Source organism: Artibeus jamaicensis, unplaced genomic scaffold, assembly GCF_021234435.1.
Source record: "Artibeus jamaicensis isolate MK-2021 breed Jamaican fruit bat unplaced genomic scaffold, CSHL_Jam_final contig_466, whole genome shotgun sequence".
NCBI lineage: Eukaryota > Metazoa > Chordata > Mammalia > Chiroptera > Phyllostomidae > Artibeus > Artibeus jamaicensis.
This window is the reverse complement of record NW_026521844.1, coordinates 13796419-13819685: the sequence shown is the minus strand read 5'-3', so window position 1 is coordinate 13819685 and position 23267 is coordinate 13796419. Positions and strand designations below refer to the sequence as shown.

The window sequence follows — 23267 nt, the reverse complement described above, 5'->3', positions numbered from 1 at the left end:
CCATGTATCTCTTGCTTCAGCCCCCTTGCTTAAAATAGAATTTTGACTTAGTGTTGATGTAAAAAAATGGAGGTTATTACATTTAATGCATGTCAATAACACTTTTTCTTAAAAAATTTACCAGCATCTCTTTATGTGAAATCCTTTGGGCTAAAACTGGATTCCTAGCTCAGTTCAGTTTTATTTTGACTTGTTTTAATTGTATTAGAGTAAGTTCCTTGCATATAATGTAGCTTGAAAGGAGCAAAAATATTTTTAATGTCTATGTATTAAAAAAATATTGTCAACAAAAAAATTATCTTGTAGAACTCAATGAAGACTCTTCACTGGGAGAACTATAGATTGACATAGGGAGTAGTGCACTATATGGTTAATATCACAAATTCTAAAGACAGGCTTCCTTTTCTGTAAAACAGCAACTGGTACTTAAATCATAGGGCTATGATAGGAATTAATGAAATGAGTTAATTTAGAAAGTTATATTATATTTTATAAATGTACACATATTTTAGTCAGTATAGATGGAGACAAATACAAGGCTAAACCGCATGTTCAACAAATTAAGTTCTATAATACTGTGTTCTCACAAGTAAAAAACTCTTAATGTTGCATTTATTTTATGCCTTAGTGGAGTTTTGGTTTGTAAATTAAGGTTTTGAAAATACAAAAAATGGTATCATAAAAGAAAATGTACACTCAGTAACATCACAAAACTATGAAAATCCACTATGTGTGTATAAGTGTGTGTGTGTATACATATATAAACATATATATAAAAGGTCTGTCCAGAAAAAGTCCAGACATGGTTAATATAACAAGAACTGTTTGCATGATGTCAATGTAACTTAGCAGCCAAGGAGAGTGGACTGGAATGTGCATGCGTGAACAATGATGATTTCACTGTACTGGTGGTGAGTGAGGGCAGTAGACACTGTTGAGTGAGCATGTGTACTGTGTGGCCGTCACATTCAAAATGACTGAGCAAGCAGAGCAATGAATCTGCATCAAATTTTGCATTAAGCTTGAACATTCCTCTGCAGAAACTATTTACATGATTCAGAAGGCCAACCTATAGGTAATTGGTGACTGGCAGCTTCTTCATGACAACTTGCCAGCTCATACATCATATCTCATGCAGTTTTTTAGTGAAACATCAAATCACCCAGGTGACTCAGACTCCTATAGCCTAAATTGGGCACTCTGAGACTTCTGGCTTTTCCCAAAACTAAAATCACCTTTGAAAAGGAAAAGAGTTCAGACTTTTGATAAGATTCAGGAAAATGCAATGGGGCGTATTGTGATTGGGAGCCAATGGGCTGATGGTGATTGGGAGAAAACGTATGAGGTCCCAAGGCCCCTCCAATGAGGCGTCAGTGTCCTATGTACAATGTTGCTTGTATCTTGTATCTTCTTCAATAAATCTCTCTATTTATCATATTACATGGCTAGATACCTTCTGGACAGACCATACATTTTTTTTTCTCAATCACCACTATTAAACCTAATGAGAAATTTCACATAAATTTTTCAAAATGGAATAGCCATTATCTTTAATTCTTTTAAATCAGAAGAGTTTATTTAACTGCAATTGGAAAGCTAGTACAAGAAAGTGGCCCAGTTTGTTAAAGTATCTAACACACTCTAAATCACAATTTTTATTTTCCTTACTTTCATTGCTACCAAACTCTTACCTTATGTGCTTTCTTCCTAATGAACTTAAATCCAACTCTAGCTAAAAATGGCAGTCTTCTTGATCACTAAAGCCAGTACAGTTACCTCAGCTTACATGCTCCACAAAATCCATGCCACATTGGACCCTGCTGATGTCCCTTCTTACCATTTCTTACCTTCCTTGACACTAAACTCACCTGATTTGCCTTCTCATCCCTTTTTTCTACTCCATGTTTGCTGACACTTCTAAAAGTAAACATTTTTCCAATAATAGATATAATATGCAGCTACTTCACAAGGTTCTCTCTTCAGGCCTCTCCGGCTACTCTCCTCATCAAGGAAGTGTTCTCCATCCTCACAGGCTGGAGCCTGTGTTTGACCCCTAGAGGCATCAGGTAGACCAGCTAAGAAATCACTTTCCCTCCATGCAGCAGGCACCTGCAGGAATCCGTTGGAGCCCCGCATCAGTAGATGAACTAACCAGACCAAAACAGCAATGCAATAGCTCTGAAAACTCTATTGTCATTTGAGCCACAAGTCACAATAGAAGACTAGGAAGGACCTGCACACTAAACCTAAACAGGGTGACTACTGCTAAAATATATTTCAGTTAAGATTTCAGATTTAACATAATAGCCAAAATGTCCAGCTAATAATAGCTAAAATTTTTATCTGCATAATCAAAAATAGCTAAAATAGTAGCAAATAATAGCTAAAATCTTTGATTTCTATAATCAAAAATCACTTGTTCTATCAAAGATGAGAAAAATCACAGCTTGAATGAGGCAAGACAAGCAATAGATGCCAATATTAAAATGATGATTTAGATGTTGGTATCATTTAATAAGAATTTCAAAGTTACCATCATGAAAATGCTTCAACAAGCATTACAGAGCCATGAAACAAATGAAATACAAGTAATGTCACCATAACGCTGTAGAAAAGAAGAAAGAACAATGGATTAGGGAATGAATGAATGAATTACTTAACCTTTTTCCTTCTGATGGGTGAATCAAAAATTATAACTCCTTCTAATGTAATGTTCAATGTATATAAAGTACTCAAGATAATTGTATTTAAAAAGTGGGAAAGGGAAAATAACCTAAATGCAAGCTTTTTATACTTACTTGACATGATAAAACATTGATACTAATAGATTTTGATATATTATGTATGTATATTATCACACCTAAAGCAACCACTAAGGAAATGATACAAAGTGGTATACTCAAAAGCATTCTTATAAATAAATCTAAAGGGAATCCGAAAAATAGTCATGTAACAAAACAGAAGGAAATAAAATAAAATATTAAGTATACTTAAATATATTAAATATAAAACAAATTCCTATTTCGGAGTAATAAAGAACAGTTGGAACAAAGAAAAATCAAATAATAAAACAGCAGATTGAATTCCTAAAAATAATTTACCTAAATATATTAATTGAAAGTAGAGATTGGGAAATAGATTTTAAAATATGTGATTTAGCAATGCACTATAAGTTACCCAATTCAAATATAACATAGATAGGTTGAAACTGAAAACTGGAAAAAGATATACCATGCAAAGAAAGAGTGGCCATATTAAGTATCTGATCAAGTAAACTTCAAAGAAATTTTCTAGAATCAAAAAGGGACATAATATTAATAAAAGAATCAATCTTATGCAAGCCAATTTCACCTATGATGTTTCTGCCAAAATTTCAAAATTGATTTGCCCAAGTTCCCAGCTGCTTTAAAAATAGCCTTTCGTCCTACTTCCTTCACTTTCTTTTCCCCATCACTACTCTAAGTTTCTGTTTCTGTTAACAAAGTGGATCCTTTTTTTTCAGCCACCCAGATTGAAATCTCACCAATTTTTATCAAATTCTGTGACTCTTCTACTTCGTTTCCTACACCAAGCCCTGAATCCTCTTCTCAGCACAGTGAGAGTCTATACTAGTTCAGGCTTCCCTTCTACAAGACCTCTGAACCGGTCTCTACTTACTCCAGCCCAGGTTTGTCGTCCTAAATACAGCATTAAAATAACTGTTGTTGCCTCCTGAACCAAAGACAGTGTCCTGATTTATCAGGTTGTCTGAGTTTTGCCTACAAATTCTCACTGCTTCATTTGTTCCTGTCCCACTGGACATCACTGGTTCCTAAAAACGCATGCGTGCTTTTCCATCCTTGTAGTTCACGGGCCAGAATATCTTTCTTCTATCCCCATCTGGAACATGACCTTTCTTCAGAATTCACCTCAAATACCACCTCCATCATGAAGGTGGTACTAGAACAGGCATTGAGCATGAAATGCCCTCGTTGTCACCAAGCATAAGCCCTTTTTTCTTTAAAATCTTCATATTTTACCTTTCCTGTGGTGGTTATACAGTCTGTCTAGTCTCAACTGACTTGCATCTTTGACTCCTCTCCCCGAAATTCCAAGTTCCCAAAGACACCAGTCGCATCGTCTTTGCGCCTGCACCACCCACCCTCCACAGTGCCAAGTGCAGTGTGCATATTAAAGGTTTAATAAATATTTGCTGAATAATTTAAGAGGCAACTTTATCTCTTTACATCAAAACATTATTTCCCTCTATTTTTACCACAGGTTTGAATTCTTAGCTTTAAAACCTAAAATATTAATGTCAACTAAACTCAATACTTGTCCTGGAACACAGATTATTTTATGTACAAAAAACTAGTTATTCTATTATGTGAAGCAAAATATACATGAATGTATTTTAGTATTTATATGCACTATATAAACTGGTAAGTACATAACTTCTGGATGTGTTTATATTTTTAATCCTTTTACCAAATAATATTATTTTTAGTAAAATTTCAAAAAAATTGCCATGGAAAAGATGAATGAGGGGATCAAATACCTGCCTAAGATAACTTTTTGACCTTTTAACTATAAAAGAGTTTACCCTAGTCACATGAATAGAAAGAGACCTGAATTGTTAGAAAGAATGTAATTTTTCATAGTTTGTACGTGTAGTTTTCCTTGGTGGGTTTTCAGTGACCAATAACCCCCGTCTCAGTTGATTTTCTCAGCAGCTTGTTTTTGCTCTGATCGACTACATCTGCATCAGCATATGCAGGAAATAAACTCAATGTAGGGTACTGACCCAAGCAAAACTTAATCTCAAAAATGCAGCATATATTTAAAATATGCGGTGGGTCCCAAACCTATAATTATATTTTACTCTACACTCTAAACTATGCAGACCACTACTCCCATTCATTACTGCAATTAACTGTACACATAATTATTTTTATTGCTAATTTTACACCAGTGAATTTCCATTTCAAGAAAAACATTAGCACTTGTTTCTAATTAAATATTTACTGCTTATGTCTTACAGACAAGACACCAGGTTCTTCTTTAGACTGGGCTTACAACCTGGGCATCAAGCACACATTTGCCTTTGAGCTCCGAGATGAAGGCAGATTTGGTTTTCTCCTTCCAGAATCTCGGATAAAGCCAACCTGTAAAGAGACCATGCTTGCTGTCAAATTTATTGCCAAGTATATCCTCAAGCATACTTCCTAAAGAATTGCCTCAGTTTGGAATAAGCCAATTAACGCTTCTTTGTGCCTCTCGTCAGAATGTCAATCTTCAATAATCCTTCAATAATGCTTCCGAATCGCCTGATTCTTGCTCATTTAAGTACTATATTATTTCTTTTTGCTTTTATTTTTCTCTCAGTAGCAACTTAACAAATAGCTTTAAACAAAATATGTTACCTGCCTTTCTTTGTTCCAAGTAAAGTTTAAAACCAGCACAAAGTATTATTTTGATCGTTTTCAAAGGTGATATAAAGTGGGTCATAATAAAGACATGAGAACCCTCATGTCTTTGGACACCCTCATGTGATTTCTCCAGAGAAACTGAGGGTTTCTCCAGAATCACATTTTCACAGTGTGGCTTCATCATTTTATGTGCTAATATAATAAAAATAAAACACATTCCAAAACGTATCTTGTTTTTTATAAACTATATTCTCTACATTCCTCTATTAGCATTAATAATCAAGCATTAATGTTTCTCATGCATACTGTTAAAAAGGAAGAATATCTTCAATTTCAGAAACATATTTTGCTTACATATGTACATTTTTAAATATACATAGGCATTGTTTGTGTCTTCACAACAGCAAAAGGATGTCCTAACAGGAAATAAAATAGTTCATGTACAGATGAATCTCAGTGCTTTAAACCAGTTCCCATCAATGTAATATGTATTAAATTCAAAATAATTTAACCTGTCACAACCAGAGGGAACTACTTGCCAAAACACCCTTGGCAGTTACAGACACCTCGGGTCAGCTGTGAGCCCTGACCCCATATGAGATCAAAGGAAGCCTGAAAATGTATAAGTTGAAAAGATAAAAAGTTACAGTGATCAAGGGCAGTTGGAGTAATTTATACCTTTCTACTGTCTATAATCCTATTGTCTAAGAGACTGTTACAAAGTACCTTTTCCCAGTCTTAATTCTTCAATACTGCATCATGTGATGACAGTGGTGTCTTCGTTCTAGAAATCCAGAATGTAGATGCCTCACAGAATCTGAAGCCAGGGAGAAAGTTTCTTAACTTCTTTTAAACTTACTTTTCAGAACATCCTAGAAAATTTTTGGAGGATCCACAAAGTCCTGAGAAACCAGGTCAACAAATCCTCTGGCACATTCCTCATAAATCCTTTAGGGGCCCATAAAAGAAAGAGTGCCATCAAATCTACAGGTGATCATGATTCTGATAGTTATAAGGCTGGTAAAGGTAAATGTTTTCCATGTAAAATTGTCTGGGAGAACCAACAGTGCCAAAATCGCTTTATAAATAGAGGAAAGAGAAAATGACAGAGTCAAGAAAGTAGAAGACAAAACTGTGGTTATGAGATTAAGTTGTCCCTTATAAAAAATATAATATCTATGCCTAAATATTTACATTCAAAACTGGCTCAGAACATAGGAATGTAAATTTGTTCCCATAAACATGCCATATGGAAATCATATACTCATTCACATTTACTCACTCAACCAAGAAAGGACTAAAAGAAATTCAAACTTAAGATCTACATAAATACTTCTAACTCCACTGGGTGTGTGGATGGAGGATGTGAGAGGATAATCCCAATTGTTGAATATCATCCTGCATTCGTCCATTATTCAGCTTATAAAGGGCTCAAACGTTTTATGTACTATTTTATTAAGCGATTATATTGTTTAACATTTATTTTCTCAGAGGAAAATCATTTGAGTGAGTTAAAATTCTAACAAGACTATTTCTTATCTTAAATAGGTTTTGCACGGTATCTCAGAGAATTTTGCTTCTTTGTCTTCATATAAATTGTGAAGATAAATAGGTCAAGAAAAATATCCATGTTAAAATTAAAAACTAAAACTTTATGGGAAAGCTTGAGTACCCAAAGCTGCGATTCTTTTTTTGACATTTCTCATTTAACAGTAAAAGGACTTTTTACCCAGTTATAAATTATGCTGTCTCTTACAATATGTCTCACACACATACAAAATAATCTTCTGAATCATCATTCCTTTTCCAGTGTTCTTACTACCAAGTTCACTCAAAGAACATTGTTTTGTATTCTGAAAAAATTCTAAGATTTCATTTATTTTTAGAGAGGGGAAGGGAGGGAGAAAGAGAGGGAAAAAAACATCAATATGTGATTGCCTCTCACATGCCCCCTAATGAGGTCCTGGCCTGCAACCCAGGCATGTACCCTAGACTGGGAATCGAACCTGTGACCCTTTGGTTCCCAGGCTGGCACTCAACCCACTGAGCAACACCAGCCTGGGCAATATTTTGAAATTTTTTGTGGCAGTGCTCTAGTGTCTGAGACATGGAGGTAGAGAGGGCAAAGGGAGGATAAATGGTGATGGAAGGAGACTTCACTTGAGGTGGTGAGCGCCCGATATAATACATAGTTTATGTATTATAGAATTGTACACTTGAAACTTATATAATCCTATTACCAATGTCACCCTAATAAATTCAGTTAAAAAGTTTTTAAAAATAATGAAATAAGTAAATAAATAAAAGATCTTATTGATTATTTTTACTAATGTAAAAAAAATTGAGTTTCCAATGGGCATTATGACTCCAAACTGATTTTAAAATGTCTTATCAGAGGTCCCCTCCCCACCTCCTATACATCAGATACATTCTACAATTACAAAGTGCTCCTTGGCTAAGTAAACAATAGGCTCACTGACTAGAGTCTGTTTCTCATTTAAGACAAATATCTATGCCTGACTTTCTTTAGATGAAAAAAATAAAGTAATTCCCAGAGAAACTTACAACAGATCACCGAGAATGCACAAATTCTCTCTGTCCTCAGGTTCTTCCCCTAGCAACTTGTTCTTACAGAGCATTTGCATTAACTTTGGCCATTCCAAATGGATGGACATACACCTGAAAGTTGTTGAGAGCACACCTTAAGTGTTCTCATCACACACACACACACACACACACACACACACACACACACAATTATGTGAGGTGATGAAGGGGTTAATTAACCCTGTTGTGATAATCATTTTACAACATATGCATGTACCATATCATCAGGATGTACATCTTAAATTACATGGTGTCTATGTCAATTATATCTCAATAAAGCTGGAGAAAAAAGAAGAAAATATGAGGCTCTTACAGAAGCTATGATATTTGTAACTGCACATTTACAGTGTTTTGAGGCACTTTACATATCTTCACAAAAAATTAACCCACCGAAATAGGAGAAGCTGTATTCTACCATTTGGCAAACAATTTATAGAGAATTATATGAAGTTCAGATTACCTCTGGTGGTAGAAGATGCCTTCTTTTCATTCAACTAGTGATATACAGAAAATTATAAGTGAAAACTCAAATTAGGAGTAACAAATAAATGCAACCTCCCAAATTAGAAGGCTTTAGTACGTAAAACCACATTAAAAGCAACAACACTTACTAAACAGTGTAGCTAATATGAACACATGGCAATATTTCATAGATTATGTCTCTACAATTCTTACTCCTTTCAACACAATTGTATTTCATCATTAAAATACCAACCCATTTTTCTATAATGAGTGGAAATGAGTCATAATAGCATCTTGAAAATCTCAGCAGCATATAGGCTACTGTCAGAAATTCCTTAGGCAAAGCTTTTTGGAGACTCCCTTGCATTTCATTGTCACAAAACCCATTATACCAGGACGGATCTCAGCCTGCCTGAGTAACATCTATGTGAGGGTTATAATTTTGTCATAAAAATTTACTCTCACATGAACTTAGCATAAAAGGTCTCAGTCCAGAAAATAGGAATTGAAATGGATATATTATCACTTGAACTGCTTTTTTTGCTCACTTATCCTTCAATTACAATGTGCCTTAAGTTCACTGGTGTCAAGAGAGGTTAAACTGGAAAAAATGTAAAACAGTTTTTGAAATACGTGAGGAAAATTTGACACTTAATGTTGCAAATGCATTATTATTGCCATGGCATCACCGAAGTGCGTTACTGAGTTGGCTCATTTTACACTGTGGAGTCAAGGCTTAAAAGTCTATTCATGAAACAAAGAAAAACCTGTATCTCCCACTCCGTATATAAAAGAAATAAGAACTCTGGTTTATTTTTTTATTTTAAATTCTCCAATTCTTTTTTTATTAAATCTCTGCAAAACTTAAAAATCAAGAGGTAATTAAATTTTAATGGGGCAAAAGGCAGGGGTGAGAAGGCAAAGTCCTGAGAACTGCAATCATACTGGCAGAAACGATCATATGAAAAGGAACGTTTGCATAGCACCGGTAATTTAAAAATTGCCCTCCCGTGCACATCTGCATTTGATCACAACTCTGTGAGAATGAGCTGAGGGGGTGCTATTTATTATCCACATTTCACATATTAGAAACCATGATTCCAAGTACTTAAGTGACTTGCATATACAAAGTTGCAAACTGAAACTGGATCTTCACACTACAAAATTCAAATTATTTTCACTACACCACACTGTTTAATGGTCATTTGCTCGAAGGCTGAGAGGGGACAAGGTTATTTAATTTGTGACTCATCGATTTAGGTTCTAATTCTAGAACGTTCTTAATGGCCCATCACGCACCCTTCTAGATGATGTAGACAAGGGATTCTCACATTTGACCGCATACTGGAATTCCCAGGGAAGCTTATTAGGGTGCAGATTGCTGAACCCTCCCCCACATAATGCTGGTCCGGCTGGTCCACCACCCACACTTTGAGAAACAGTGACATAAAATAATTCTAAAATTTCCTTTAGCTTTTCAATAAGATTTTTCAATGACTTTAGTGATTTGTATTGAATCGTGCAGTTTATTTGCAAAAGTAATTTACTCACAGGTTTTATCTTCAATTAAAATTTTAGACTGAAAATCAAATAGACAAAATAGGTATTTTTTCATTAAAATTTTCTGCATCCATAAAAATGTTTGTAAATAACAAAACCAAGTGTTTGAACACAAATTTACAAATTTTGAATCCACTCAACATAAAAAATTTTTTAAATACATCAGTAAATAGATAATAAGGATCCCTGCTTTGAAATTTTATTGATTGTACAAATTGCATCATAGCTGGCACTAATTTGTTGTAATTATTTATAGTTTGTTTTTATTCATCAATTTGGGATGTTTTAAGTTTTTATGTTAAGTGGCATCTCCAAATCCATTTTCAGATCATAAAACCTGTGGCCTCCACCAAAACCCACTGTGTCTGTTGAGGAAACTGCTTTAGGATGCACTGTAAAAATTCCTTTCACAATGAGCAATAGCTTCCTTAATAGTAAAACTAAGCAAGTTCTTGAAAAATATTTGCAGAAATAATTTTGGAGTCAACAGCATTTGTTTCATTGAAGACTAAGGAGAGGATTCCAGCTGACGTGGTTCTTGGCGATCACTCACAAGCTCAAGCAGGGTAATAGGATAATCCAAAAACTTGCTTACATTCAGGCATCCCTTGATGCTGCACTTGACAAAGCTCAATTTTGTTTACTCTAATTAATTGACACAAAGGCAGAAAAATGAAGAAAGACAAGGAACATGCGTCTGGTGGTTTTGGCAGAAAACTAGAAAGAAAAGGTCAGTAAGAAAAAAGTAATAAAGTCAGATTTTTCCTTAGCCCCTTCCACAAACTCTCTTCCATAATAATTTAAATATAACTGCTTCATCTCAACCCAACTGTTCATTTCATTTGGTCTACAAGAAGCAAGTCTTTGAAATAAGAAAGCAAGTCATTAAGAGGGGTGGGAGAGGTAGGGACTGCTGGAAAGGGAAGTGAAGGGAGTAGTCAGAGAACATACATGAAGGAGCCACAGGCGTGAACAATGGTGTGGGGATTGACTGTGGGAGTGGGGTGGGGGAGGGTGGGGTGTTGGAGGGCCAAAGGGGGCAAGAAATGGGACATCTGCAATAGCATAAACAATAAAACATCAAGAAATGAAAGAAAAAAAGGAAGGAAAGAAAGTCTTAAAGAAAACATGCCTTTCCTTAGACCTTGGACCTGGGCAGCCTCATGATTCTGGTGTGTCTAGTATATCCCTAATCACCTATTCTTTTTTTTAATTAAAATAACTATAGAATTTAAAGATCTTTTATTTCTTTATTTTATTCTAAACCACATATGCATATAAAATGCAATTTAAAAGGCTAAATGAGAATACGAGAACATTTGAATGTACAACCCGAGTAATGGAGCACACAGGGAATCCGAAGTCACCGCGAAGCAGATTTGAATAGAGGCTTCACTATTCGCTAGCATGGCCCATCTGTGAAATTCAGATAACAATACTTTTGTCACAAGGCTATTGTGAAGATTTTAAAAGCGCTATATAAAACACAAGGTTAACCAATTGTTCTGGCTCGCTCAGAAGCAAGGGATTTCCCAGCATGCAAGATTTTCGGTGCTAAAACCAAGACGATTCTAAGAAAACTGGATGGTTAGTCGCCAGATTGTACTGAAATGTTTCTCAAGTAAAACTAAATATTAGGGCTCCTTTCTTTCCCCTTCCAACTTTCTAGAAACTATTTTCACCAGATAATATAAATATTAATATTTATCAGTAGTTATCACTTCACTATTAGACAGATGTTCAATACTTTACATAGATTCTATCATTCTTTTTTCCTTATATTTTATTTATTATGCTATTATAGTTGTCCTGATTTTTCTCCCTTTGCCCCCCCTCCACCCAGCACTCCCCACTCCCTTAGGCAGTCCCCACACCATTGTTCCTGTCCATGGGTCATGTGTGTAAGTTCTTTGGCTACTCCATTTCCTATACTGCACTTTACATCCCCATGGCTATTCTGTAACTACTTATTTGTACTTCTTAATCACCTCACCTCTTCACCCATTCTCTCCCTTTCCTCTTCCATCTGGCAACTTTCCAGTAACTAACTTTTCTCTTGCTTTTAAGATTCTCTCCGTACCTTTAACCTTTGGCCTTTTAATAATGATGTGTCTTGGAGTAGGTTTCTTTGCATCCGTTGTAACTGGGACTCTGCTCTTCCTGGACTTGCATATTTCCTTCAGCAAATTAGGGAAGTTTTCTTTCACTGTTTTTTTCAAATAGATTTCCAATTTCTTGCTCTTTCTCTTCTCCATCTGGCACCCCTATGAAGTAAATGTTGGACCTCTTAAAGTTACCCCAGATGCTATTTATACTATCCTAATCTTTTTGGATTCTTTATTGTTCCTGTTGCTCTGTGTGGTTGTTTTTTGCTTCCTTATGTTCCAAATCATTGATTTGATTCTCAGCTCCATCCATTCTGCTGTTGTTTCCCTGTAAACTGTTCTTTATTTCAATTAGTGTGCCCTTTGTTTCTGATTGGATCTTTTTATGCTGCTGAAGTCCTCATTAAGTTCCTTGAGCATCCTTATAACCAGTGTTTTGAACTCTGTATCTGATAGATTGCTTATATACAATTAGTTTGGCTCTTTTGGGGGGGGGGGCGTTGATCTGTTCTTTCATTTGGGCCATATTTCTTGGTGTCCTCATTTTGGCAGCCTCCCTGTGTTTGTTTATATGTCTTAAATAGAGCTGCTTTGACTCCGTGTCTTGGTAGTATGGCCTAATATAGTAGGTGTCCTATAGGGTCCAGTGGGGTACTCCAGGTGCACCCTTCATAGTGGGCTGAGTACACCCTCCTTGTAGTTGAGACTTGGTTGCTGTTGGCAGATCAATAGGAGGGATTTACCCAGGCCAGTCAGCTGCAAGTAGTGGCTGTGACCACTGACCACCAACCTCAGCCCTCTGTGGAGGATCAGCTGTGTAGGGGCAGATTGGTGGTGGAGCTTCAATGTGGTCTGTAGCTGTCCACTGGATGTGTTGGCCCTGGGGTTTCCCAGGTGGTGCAGCCCAAGGTCAGCCCTGACCTGTGTTTTGCCGGGGGCACCCTGCCTGAGCTGTGAAGCAATCTGAGATGGTGCAACTCGTGCTGGGCTTAGAGATTTCCAGGTAAAACCAAGCTGGGACTCCAATTTGGCTGCCTGAGGCTCACTGAAGCCATCTGTTGCTTGTTTGACAAGGACTTGGGAGCCAAAATCAGCCATTCTTATGGAAAAGCAGTTTGGGTGTCCCAAACCACTGGCCTGTGAATTCAGTGGGACAGAGCCTCTGGGGATCTCCAAGGTGGGAGGTGGGTCACACAGTGTTAGCCAGGTTGATGGAGTCTCAGATATAGCACCAGCTTGCCAGCTCTGCGGTGTCTGGTACTGGGGCCTCTGCTCTCCCCAATAACAGACACTTCAGTCTCTCCCTGTATACCACTGGTGCCCTTCAAGCTACCACTCCAGTGTTGGAGTTGAGAAGGAGCGAGTCTAAGTAGGTGAGTCTGTATGAGGGCTCCCTGAGAGGAGCTGCTTAGGGCTCCAGCAGCCTCCTCCACTGATTTCAATTCCCACTGGTTTTCGCAGCCAGAAGTTGTGGGGACTTATTTTCCTGGCATAGGAATCCTGCTCTGGGGGGCCTGAGGTGGGTCTGGGACTCCTGACTCCCAAAATATCCCTCCTGAGTTTTTACCATGGGCTGGGGCCAGCTTGTTCTACTCCCATGCCACTCTTACCAGTCTGGATGGATGTGGTTTCTTCGACTCTGCAGTTGTCAGACTTCTGTTTAACTTGATTTCCTAGTTGTCAAGCTTCCATTCAACTAGATTTATCATGTTCCTGAGTGATAGTTGTTCTGTGTTTTACTTGTAATTTTCATTTAGTTGTGCAAAGAGGTACTCCGTGTCTGCCTACTTTGCCATCTTGACCGGAAATTTCTATCAGTTATTCTTTAAATAAACCCTTAAAGCTAAATGCCATATTAATTGCTCCCATTTTGACAGGTCTCAAATGGAGGCAAAGAGCAGCTAAATGCCCTGTTCAAGGTCATAGAGCTGATAAATGGTAGAATGGGCAATCAAACCCAAGCAGTCAAATTTCAAAATGTGTGTGCTGAACTGTTTCTACTCAGTGTGGTCCTCAGACCAGCAGCCTCAGGATTGTCTGGGACCCTGGGAGAACTGCAGACTCAGCACCACACCCACCCAGGCTGCCCAAGCCACAGTCTATGCTGTGACACTATGCTACAGAGCTTGGGACATTACAGCCAGGGGAAAAAAAGCAGATTCTTGAGCTTTAGATAACACTGACAATTTCTCATTCATGCCCCTAACTTCATAGGTCACAAATCTGAAGCCCCAAACCTCTAAAAGCCACACAAAGACTTAGTAATGAAAGAAACTAAAGTTGGAGTAAAGGAGAACTTGCATTCAGAAGTAAACTTAAAAACACTAAGTAAACATGAAGCTGAAATAAACCCAAACAATGCTTTCTTAAAGCACTGGTTTGGGGTGTTTTTTCCCTCAAAATACACCTACTTAAAACATGACCAAAATAATACCATTTTCTTATAGGGATGCATCAAGTAATTGGGAGGGCAGAAACCAACATCAAAGCTGTTTGAAAAGAAACTTTGAGCTGATCTACTTTTTGTGCTGTTCAAGTTCTTGACACAAAACTGAATACAGCAGGGAAATTTATGATTAGGAGATTTGCTTATGTTTAGAATGAATTTAGAGTTTTGAATATAAATATACATTAACAAGTATACAATGTTCTTTTCAAAAAACAGGATCTTAGAGAAATAATCTATTGAGCGCAGTTACCAAAAGCTGGAAGACTATGAAATCTCATTGCAGGCTGAAACCCGACACACAGGGTCAGAAGCGATGAAGTCATTATCGTTTGCTAGATTAAAAACACTCAGTCTCAATAACAACTCAGACCCAGTTCAGAGTAACAGCCTCAGTCTATCAGAGTAAATATTTTATGTGCCAAAATATGTTGCGTACATAGTCAGTACCAAATTATGTACTTAATTAGCTGCATTTCATCAGATGCCTTTATACCAAGGCTATCTCTTCTCTATGACATTTTTTCCCATCTAAAGTGAACAAAATAGTCACTGGAAACAACCACGTTTAGGAAATAAAAGTATACCTCCACCTTTAAAATTCTTCAGTTTAAATCTAAAGATTTTTTTCTTACTGTGTCTTATTATTAAATAATGCATAAATATCTTATTTTTCATTTAAATTCAAGTGTTAAGGCTTTAGCTTCAGGTATCACAACTGACCTATTAGGTCCAGTTGGAAGAAAACTGAGATTTGTGGACCTCCATGCCAGGCTTTTTACATCATTAATTTACTTAATCTCCTGATGATGCTAAGAGACAGGTATAACTAACCAGCACATAAAGGAGGAAACCAAGACTCAGAGAACCTAAGAGAATCACCAATGGCTTTCGCCTGAGGGGCAGCATTTGGATTTGACCCAGGTCTGAGACCCACACATGCCGCTTTCCAATGCTGACCAGAAATCCTTGTGGTGCATCATTCAAGGCCTCTGGACCTGCAAGTGACTTGTTTCCTGCCTAACAAGTGAAAGTTTACAAACAATGTGGACTCACAAAGAATGAGTAAATCAACGGAAGGTTTACTGCCTGTCCTGGATACCATAGCCCCTGCCTCCATCTCTCCATAGCCCATGGGAAAGCAAATGCTACAGCTCTTCCCCAGTGATATATAAGGGGGGCAGCATGGCTCCACAGGGTGCAGGGCCACCCGGGAGCTGATCTGCATCACTCAGGAGGCCAGGGACAGAAATTCCCCCAGAAAGTTCCAGCACAGGTGACAAAATGGCTTGGACCCAAATGCATGGACCATAATATGTCTGGCTGCCCCACAGAACAAGCCAACAGATGCTTTTCTTTATGGGTCCCCCCATACCTATGGCTCTTAGCCAGAGCTCCCTGGCATTTATAAACTGAGCTTCCCACACACAAATAAGCTACTAAGCCTCTCCAAGGACACCGCAAAATGTCAACTACACACCCCCCTGTCAAACATGGCATTTGGATCTACATTCAAACCTCAATCCCACAATCACATTGTCTGCTCTTAAGAGCTACAGAATTCAGCCAACAATTCGGTGACCCAAGAAGAACACTGTCACGTTTTTAAATGGCATCTGCTTGGGAGGCCAAGTCTTCAAAAAGAAAGTGTCCTGGGGCCCTTAATCAATAGTGCACCCCCAATTCAAATTCACTGCTCTGACCTGGCTCCCCCAAGGGGCTTTTCCCAAGTGTTCCAGTTCACACGTGTTCTCCACTCTCTCAGCTGCTCCCAGAGTTCAAGTTGCTGACTTTGGTAAACTGCCTCATATGTAGGGTTACTCCTACATAACCTGCATCTTGGAAATCAGCCACGACTGCATGGACTCTTTTTAAGCTCCCGACAGCTCCGCACACCTCTCTGACACAGCTCTGGCAGGCTGCGTTAGCAGGCCCTCCTGGTACCTCAACACTCAGGTGGAGTGACTGCAGTCCAGATTCTGGTGTGCGGAAACGTGCTGACAAGTGAACGGGCTCTGCTAAATGAACACATGTCAGCCAGACTCCTCAGAACCTGACTTTTACGTGACATTGCCAAATTATTAATTTAGTATGGGCCGATGGGGGTTTGGGATGAATTGGAGAACACAGAAAAGATCCACTGGGGATAGGCAGACAGCATCCATCCTCAGCAGTTGGTAGAAGCACAGAAGCAAACACGCTGAGAGAAAAAAGGTCACAAGCTCATGCTAAGTCTCGATGTTATGCATTTGGCCTAGCAAATAACACGAGCAAAACAAAACCAGCATAGTGCTTCCAAGTAGCCATCTCTGTCTCCGTCACTATTCCTTCTCTTTATCCGAAACAATGAGGGTGTCTCTGCTTTTTCAACCTCAGAGAAGCCTAGAAATTAGGGTGTGGGAGACAATAAATGTCCTCGGGGTGAAGTTAATGCCTCAGAGGGTCACTTGTTTCCAGAGATTGCCTTCTAAATTTGCTCTCTATGCACCCACAACCTTGTCTCAGGCTCCGCTTTTAGGGAAACCCAAAATCATAGGGAAATAAAAGCAGAAGAGAAATAAATAGACAAATAGACAACCATCCAGAAAAGATAAAAGAGGCATGTGTGCGTAATTTATGCACCATCCAGGATTATCCATAAGGCCCTACGTATCCATTTGTGAGAAACTTTTTGCTGACTATGAACAAAAGTTACTTAATTTACAGCAACATGTGATTCAAGTGAGGAAATTAATAAAACTATTTGTTTGGGAAGTGCTAAAGGAATTACAGGGCTCATACTGTCACTACTAAAGGTGCTAAAGAGACTGAGATTACGACACAGGTCATAAAAGAAGCCTAAACTGGTAAAGCTATACATAATTGCTGATAACAGTATTGTTGTCATACTTAATTTTTTTAAAGGTTTTCATTTTTAGGGAAATTACAGGTTCATAGCAAAACTGTGCAGAAATTATAGAGCTGCCCCATGCCCCTCCCCCACACGTGCACGGTCTCCCCAAACCAACATCGTACACCAGGGTGGTACCTTTATTGCAGTTAGTGAACCAACCCTGGCAAGTCTCTGTCACTCAAAGCCCATATTTAGATTGTTTCACTTTTGCTGGTTTACATGTCATGGGTTTTTTATTTTATTTTAGATTTTAAAATAATATATGAAAAAGAGCTCTTTCCCCAACATGTTACAGTATATATCAGAAACATACATGGATTCCCACAAAGCTACCTGAAAGTCTTCAGAAGAGATATCCAGGAACCCTACATAACCCACCAATTAGGTTAGTTCTTGATGCATCACAGTAATGTGTATTTAAACTGGTAAAGAATTAGCTCATTGAGAAGTGCAGAACCTCATGTTCGTTCCTGGTGGCAGAATGAACCATTGCAAATCCTCCCACTTTAAATCCACAAATCATTTCAGGACTCTTTGAGAACAGACTATGAGTCAACATAAAAACAAGACAATACCAGTTAAACTGGCAAAATAGGTGTTAGCAGCTTGGAAGAAAGACAGAAGACAATGGCTGAAAACTCTTTTAAGAAATGATCCAAGCCCTAGCTGGTGTGGCTCAGTGGACTGAGCATTGGCCTATGAACCAAAGGGTCACTGGTTCAATTCTCACTCAGGGCATCTGTCTAGGTTGTGGGCCATGTCCCCAGCTGGGGGCGTGCAAGAGGCAACCGACTGATGTTTCTCTCCCTTCCTTTCTCCCTCCTTCCTCTCTCTCTAAAAAATGAATAAATAAAATAAAATAATAAATGATCCAATGCTAATGTCGTAACCAAAAGCAGGTATGGCTAAGCCAACACTCTAGAGGCAGGTGCTGATGTAAAGGAAAGTGGTTTATTCAGATGCTGGCCATCTGGAAGATGGGGGACTCATGTCACAAAGCCCACCTCCACATCTCAGTGGAGACAGAGGTTTTTATAAGGGGGGAGGGGAGAACAGAACAAAGAGATCGAGGTGTGAGTTGAAAAGTTCTTTACATGCAAATGAACACATTCCAGTAAATGATGGTCCAGTGTGCTTCTTCCTGGCTTACTCATCCTGCCTTCATATCATCCTGGCCCCAAAGTTGAAGGTCAGAAAATCTCCCAGGGCTGGGATGCCTGAAGGTCAGAGTCTGTATGTTTTGAAGTTAGTTCCTAGGGTTCTTATACAAACATGCTGTTTATCTACAAGTGACATTAGTCAGAGTCATCATTTACAGAAACAATGTCAAAGAATGGTGGGGTGGGATACAATTTCCCACCGTTACAATGCTCCTGATGCCTCTCGATGATTGGAAAAACATACACATTGAGGCCTCTAAGTGAAAGAATGACTGACAGGAGCAAAATTCTGAATGAGAAGTTACTTAAGAAATAGCAGCAAATTTATTGTGCCTATATTTGCATTTTTATTTATATATGATTGTGATATGTTTTTTCAAGCCTGTTTACATAAGTCAATCAGGCTTTTTTTTTTAAAAAGTATGGAATAAAAGTGAAGCCTCTGTGGAGAGCAGTACAGAGTTGCCTTAGAAAATTAGGAATGGACCTTCCATGTGATCCAGAGTTTTGACTTCTGGAAATAATTTATCTGAAGAAACTTGAAACACTAATTTGAAAGAATATATGCATCCCTATGTTCGTTGCAGCATTATTTACAATAGCCAGGATTTGGAATCTGTCCAGGATTTGGACACAGCCCAGGTGTCCATCAGTAGATGAGTAGATAAGAAAAAAATATGATACATTTATACAATGAAATACCATTCAGCCATAAAAAAAGAAAACAATATTACCCTTTGCAAAGGCATGGATGGACCTGAAGAACATTTTGCTAAGTGAGATGGACCAGTCAGAGAAGGACAATTACCATGTGATTTCACTCATATGTGGAATCTAATGAACAAACTGAACTAACAAGCAAAATAGAGACAAGCTCATAGAAAACAGCAGGCTAAAAACTCCAGGGGCTTGAGAGGGTGGAGGGATTGAGCAAAAAAAAAAAGGGGGGAAAGAACTAATGGACATGGACAACAGGGTGGTGACTGCAGGGGGGGTAGGGGAACGAGTAGAGGTAGAAGAAGATATAGGGAAGATAAATAATAATGGGGAAAAATAAAATAAATAAGTTAGGGAATGTTAATTTAAAAAATATATGGGACACAAATCCCAGGGCTAAAAAATTTTAACCTAATTAGTAGAATTTTTTTTCTTTCTTGATGGCATCTTAAACTCAATAAAATATGGCAGGTGCTTACAAAATCAGGAAGGTATGGGGGAGCAAATGTCAGAGCAAACCAGAAGTCAAGAAGGCTTAAGAAAACTTCTGCTTAAGATCAGGTAACACCAAAGCTGCATCCAAAGAGAACCTCACGACTGTCCTTTGCCTTTTATCTGCCCACCTTGCAGAGAATAATGCCTTCCCCTAGTTTTCCACATTTGCCATCTCGAAAAAGTGTTTTTCACTAACAGAACCTAACCCAAAACTGTATTATTTAGGAATTTGGGGAAATGTTGTTCCTAAAAAGTACAGACAGAATTTAGCCCCACCCGAACCCACCCCCATCAAATTCATACGTGTGATTAACAGCAAAGGTGATGGTATTTGGAGCAGATGCCCTTGGGAGATAATTAGGATTAAATGAGGTCCCTGGGATTGGCCCCATAATGGTACTGCTGCTCCTATGAGAATACCACACAGAGCTTGTTCCCTTTCTCTGCTGGCCCTGTGAGGGCACATCGAGGAGACCGCAAGCCAGGAAGAGAGCTGTCAGCCGAACCTGACCATGCTGCCACTCTACTCGCAGGCTCCCAGCCTCCAGAACTGGAGAAATAGATGTCTGTTGTTGAAGCCATCCGGTCTATGGTATTTTGTTATGGCAGCTCAAGCTGACTAGTACAGTAGGCTTCTTCTCCCCTAAAATGCAATGCAATTAGCACCTTTAACATAATATATGGGGTGGGGGTGAAGATGACCGTAAGTTAACAATAGACAGTCTGCACAATTGCTTTGAGGATTATGATACATGGAATTATTGTTCTCAATTCTTTTTTTTCAGAATTTTATTTATGTATTTATTTTTAGAGAGAGGGAGAAAGAGAGGGAGAGAAACATCTACGTGAGAGAGAGACATTGATCAGTCCCCAACTGGGGACACGGCCCATGACCCAGGCATGCACCTCAACTGGGAATGAACTGGTGACCTTTTGATTTGTGGGACAATGCCTATCCCACTAATCCACAGCAGTCAGGGCTGTTCTCAGTTCTTCCTCCACTCGTTAATAAAGTTACATATCTACACATTTCCCAACATGACTCTACAATGTTGGGCGTGGTGAACAGAGTGTATATTCCAGCCTACTACAGTTGGGTTCACCCATGAGATTTGCATGGGATGACGGAAATTTAGAAAATGTGACATACACAGAAGTTTTAAATGTGTTTGTGTGGCTTGACCTTCCCTCTTACATTTCTGTGTTCTGCAATGGAAGAGCATGCCCCAGGAAGCTGTTGGCATGGGTGAGGCCGATGGGAACCCAACTCACAGCCTGGGGTCAAAGCCAGCTGCCTGAAGCCCAGCTGAGCCACAGATGACTCAGAGACCTGTGAAGGAGAAAAGAAACATTTATCATTGTAAGCCTCCAGGATTTTGACATTGTTTGTTATGGAGCAAAAATTAATGCAAGGATTAAACATATATTATCTATAACAGTGCTTAATACATAGTCACCATAATTATTTCAGGAATCTTGTAAATTATACTGCACAATAAAAATGTAAATACTATATTCAGAGTATTTGTTTGAAAATAGGAGCAGGTAATGGCAGGTCTTCAATATGTAAAAATGTTACAGTTTTGAGGGGTTTTTTTAATATCAAATTAAATCTAGGTTGAGCAGCAGGCCTTGGGGTTGGCGAGAAGTCTAGCAGCCGTCATTTTCCCATTCCTCGCCCCTTTCTCAGCTGACAGAAAACCCCAGGGCTTACATGGCTCCAAACAGAAGGAGAGGCCAGACTTTCAGACGACGTCCAAACTAACACGAATTTCAAAAACATTTTGTACCTTTCTGGGACATCAAAGACCTCACACTACTTAATACATGCTCTCTATATCGCTAGAACCTGAAGGAGTAAATATCACCCATTGCCTTAATTTATACTTATACTCCTAATTACTTAAATTAAAATTAGAGTTAAGAGGATTTTACATGGTTATTTGGAAGTAATAGTGTTTTTTTTTAAGGCTCATCACCATTTTAATGTAATGTATCCTTAAAAAATGTAATCAAAGCCCTGGCTGGCATAGCTCAGTGGATTGAGCGTGGGCCTGTGAACCAGACAATTGCCGTTCGATTCCCAGTCAGGGCACATGCCTGGGTTGCAGGCCAATTCCCAGCAGGGGACTCACGAGAGGCAACCATACATTGGTATTTCTCTCCCTGTCTCCTTTCCTTCCCTTCTAAAGATAAGTAAATAAAACATTTTTTAAATGTAATCAGAGTGGTGCAAAAAGGCAGAAGAGAATTTGTCCTAAGTGATACCCAACAAGTTTGTGCATATGCAAGTAAGTATACATCAGAATAAGTGTTTTAAAAAAGCATCATTCTCTGAAGGACAATTTGGCAACACTTATTAACAGCCATAAAGTTTTTATATCCATGGACTTTGTAATCTTTTTCTTAAATAAATGTAAACAAATAAATCAAATCTATATGTATATGTATATATTTATAAACATTTTGTACTCATCTCCAGCAGTGAAAACTAAAAATAATGTAAGAGACCTTTAGTAAGTTTTGATATGTAATTTTTAAAATGTTATGCAATATATTAAAAATATACACTATAGAACAGTAAAAATAAACAAAAAGAACACACCAAAAGAGGTACATTCAAAATGAAAAAAACTTGCAGCATAAAAAACAAAATGAAAAAAACTTGCAGCATTAAAAAATGTTGATGAGATTTAGGTGTCTCAAGATTGGAAATGGAGCAGAGACAAAAGAGCCTGGGTGTACTATTTCGTATTCTACATTTTATTTATATTTATATTTTTTATAAAAAGTAAAACCATGAGGTAAAACTATATGCTACTTGGTGCTGAAAAATATTTTGTTTCTTTAAAAATATTAGCAAAGAGTGGGTGGATTCATTTCCAGATCCTACAAGAAAGGTGACCAGGCGTTGCTGTTGTCTCCCTTCCCAAAGATCAACCAAAAACACCAAAGAAGTTATGAGGAATCCCTGAGATAAAGACAGAGGGCTGTTTGAACTGACGTAAGAGGGCAGGAATGGCTTGGCCCTGCACAGGTGGCAGCCCCATAGAGTACAGAGAGGTTAAAATGGGAAAGATCCTGTTGGGATAAAGAATAGACCCACACCTAATGCAACTCAGATTTGGTCCAAGTGATCTGGAAATCAACAGCAGAAGCCACAATGAGAGGATGTTGAGCCTGATGGCTTTGGGAAGCTGCCAAGGTTAAAGAAGATCTCCACCTGAAGCTTCTCTTTCCTGAGGGGCAAAAGAGGAAAGCCCTACCTTGAGCTTATTTATTTATTTTAAATGAGAAGTGATTGACTCACCGCCTGGCCCTCTGCACATTAGGATTCAGGCATACACCCTGCTTTCTCCCTGAGTAGATCGTGGTGACAGAGTGGCCTGGCCTTCTGCTGTGTGCATTGCCTGG

General features: G+C 38.3%; 1 protein-coding gene across 1 annotated transcript in view; it reads left to right on the top strand.

The window, feature by feature from the left end:
* Window positions 1-5541, top strand: part of CPA3 (carboxypeptidase A3) — a 30936-nt gene extending 25395 nt beyond the window's left edge. The window contains exon 11 of the mRNA XM_037154300.2: window positions 5021-5541. Coding sequence (XP_037010195.2) covers window positions 5021-5208 — 188 coding nt within the window. The 3' untranslated portion in view covers window positions 5209-5541. The remainder of the gene's footprint in view (window positions 1-5020) is intronic.
* Window positions 5542-23267: the final 17726 nt, after the last annotated feature.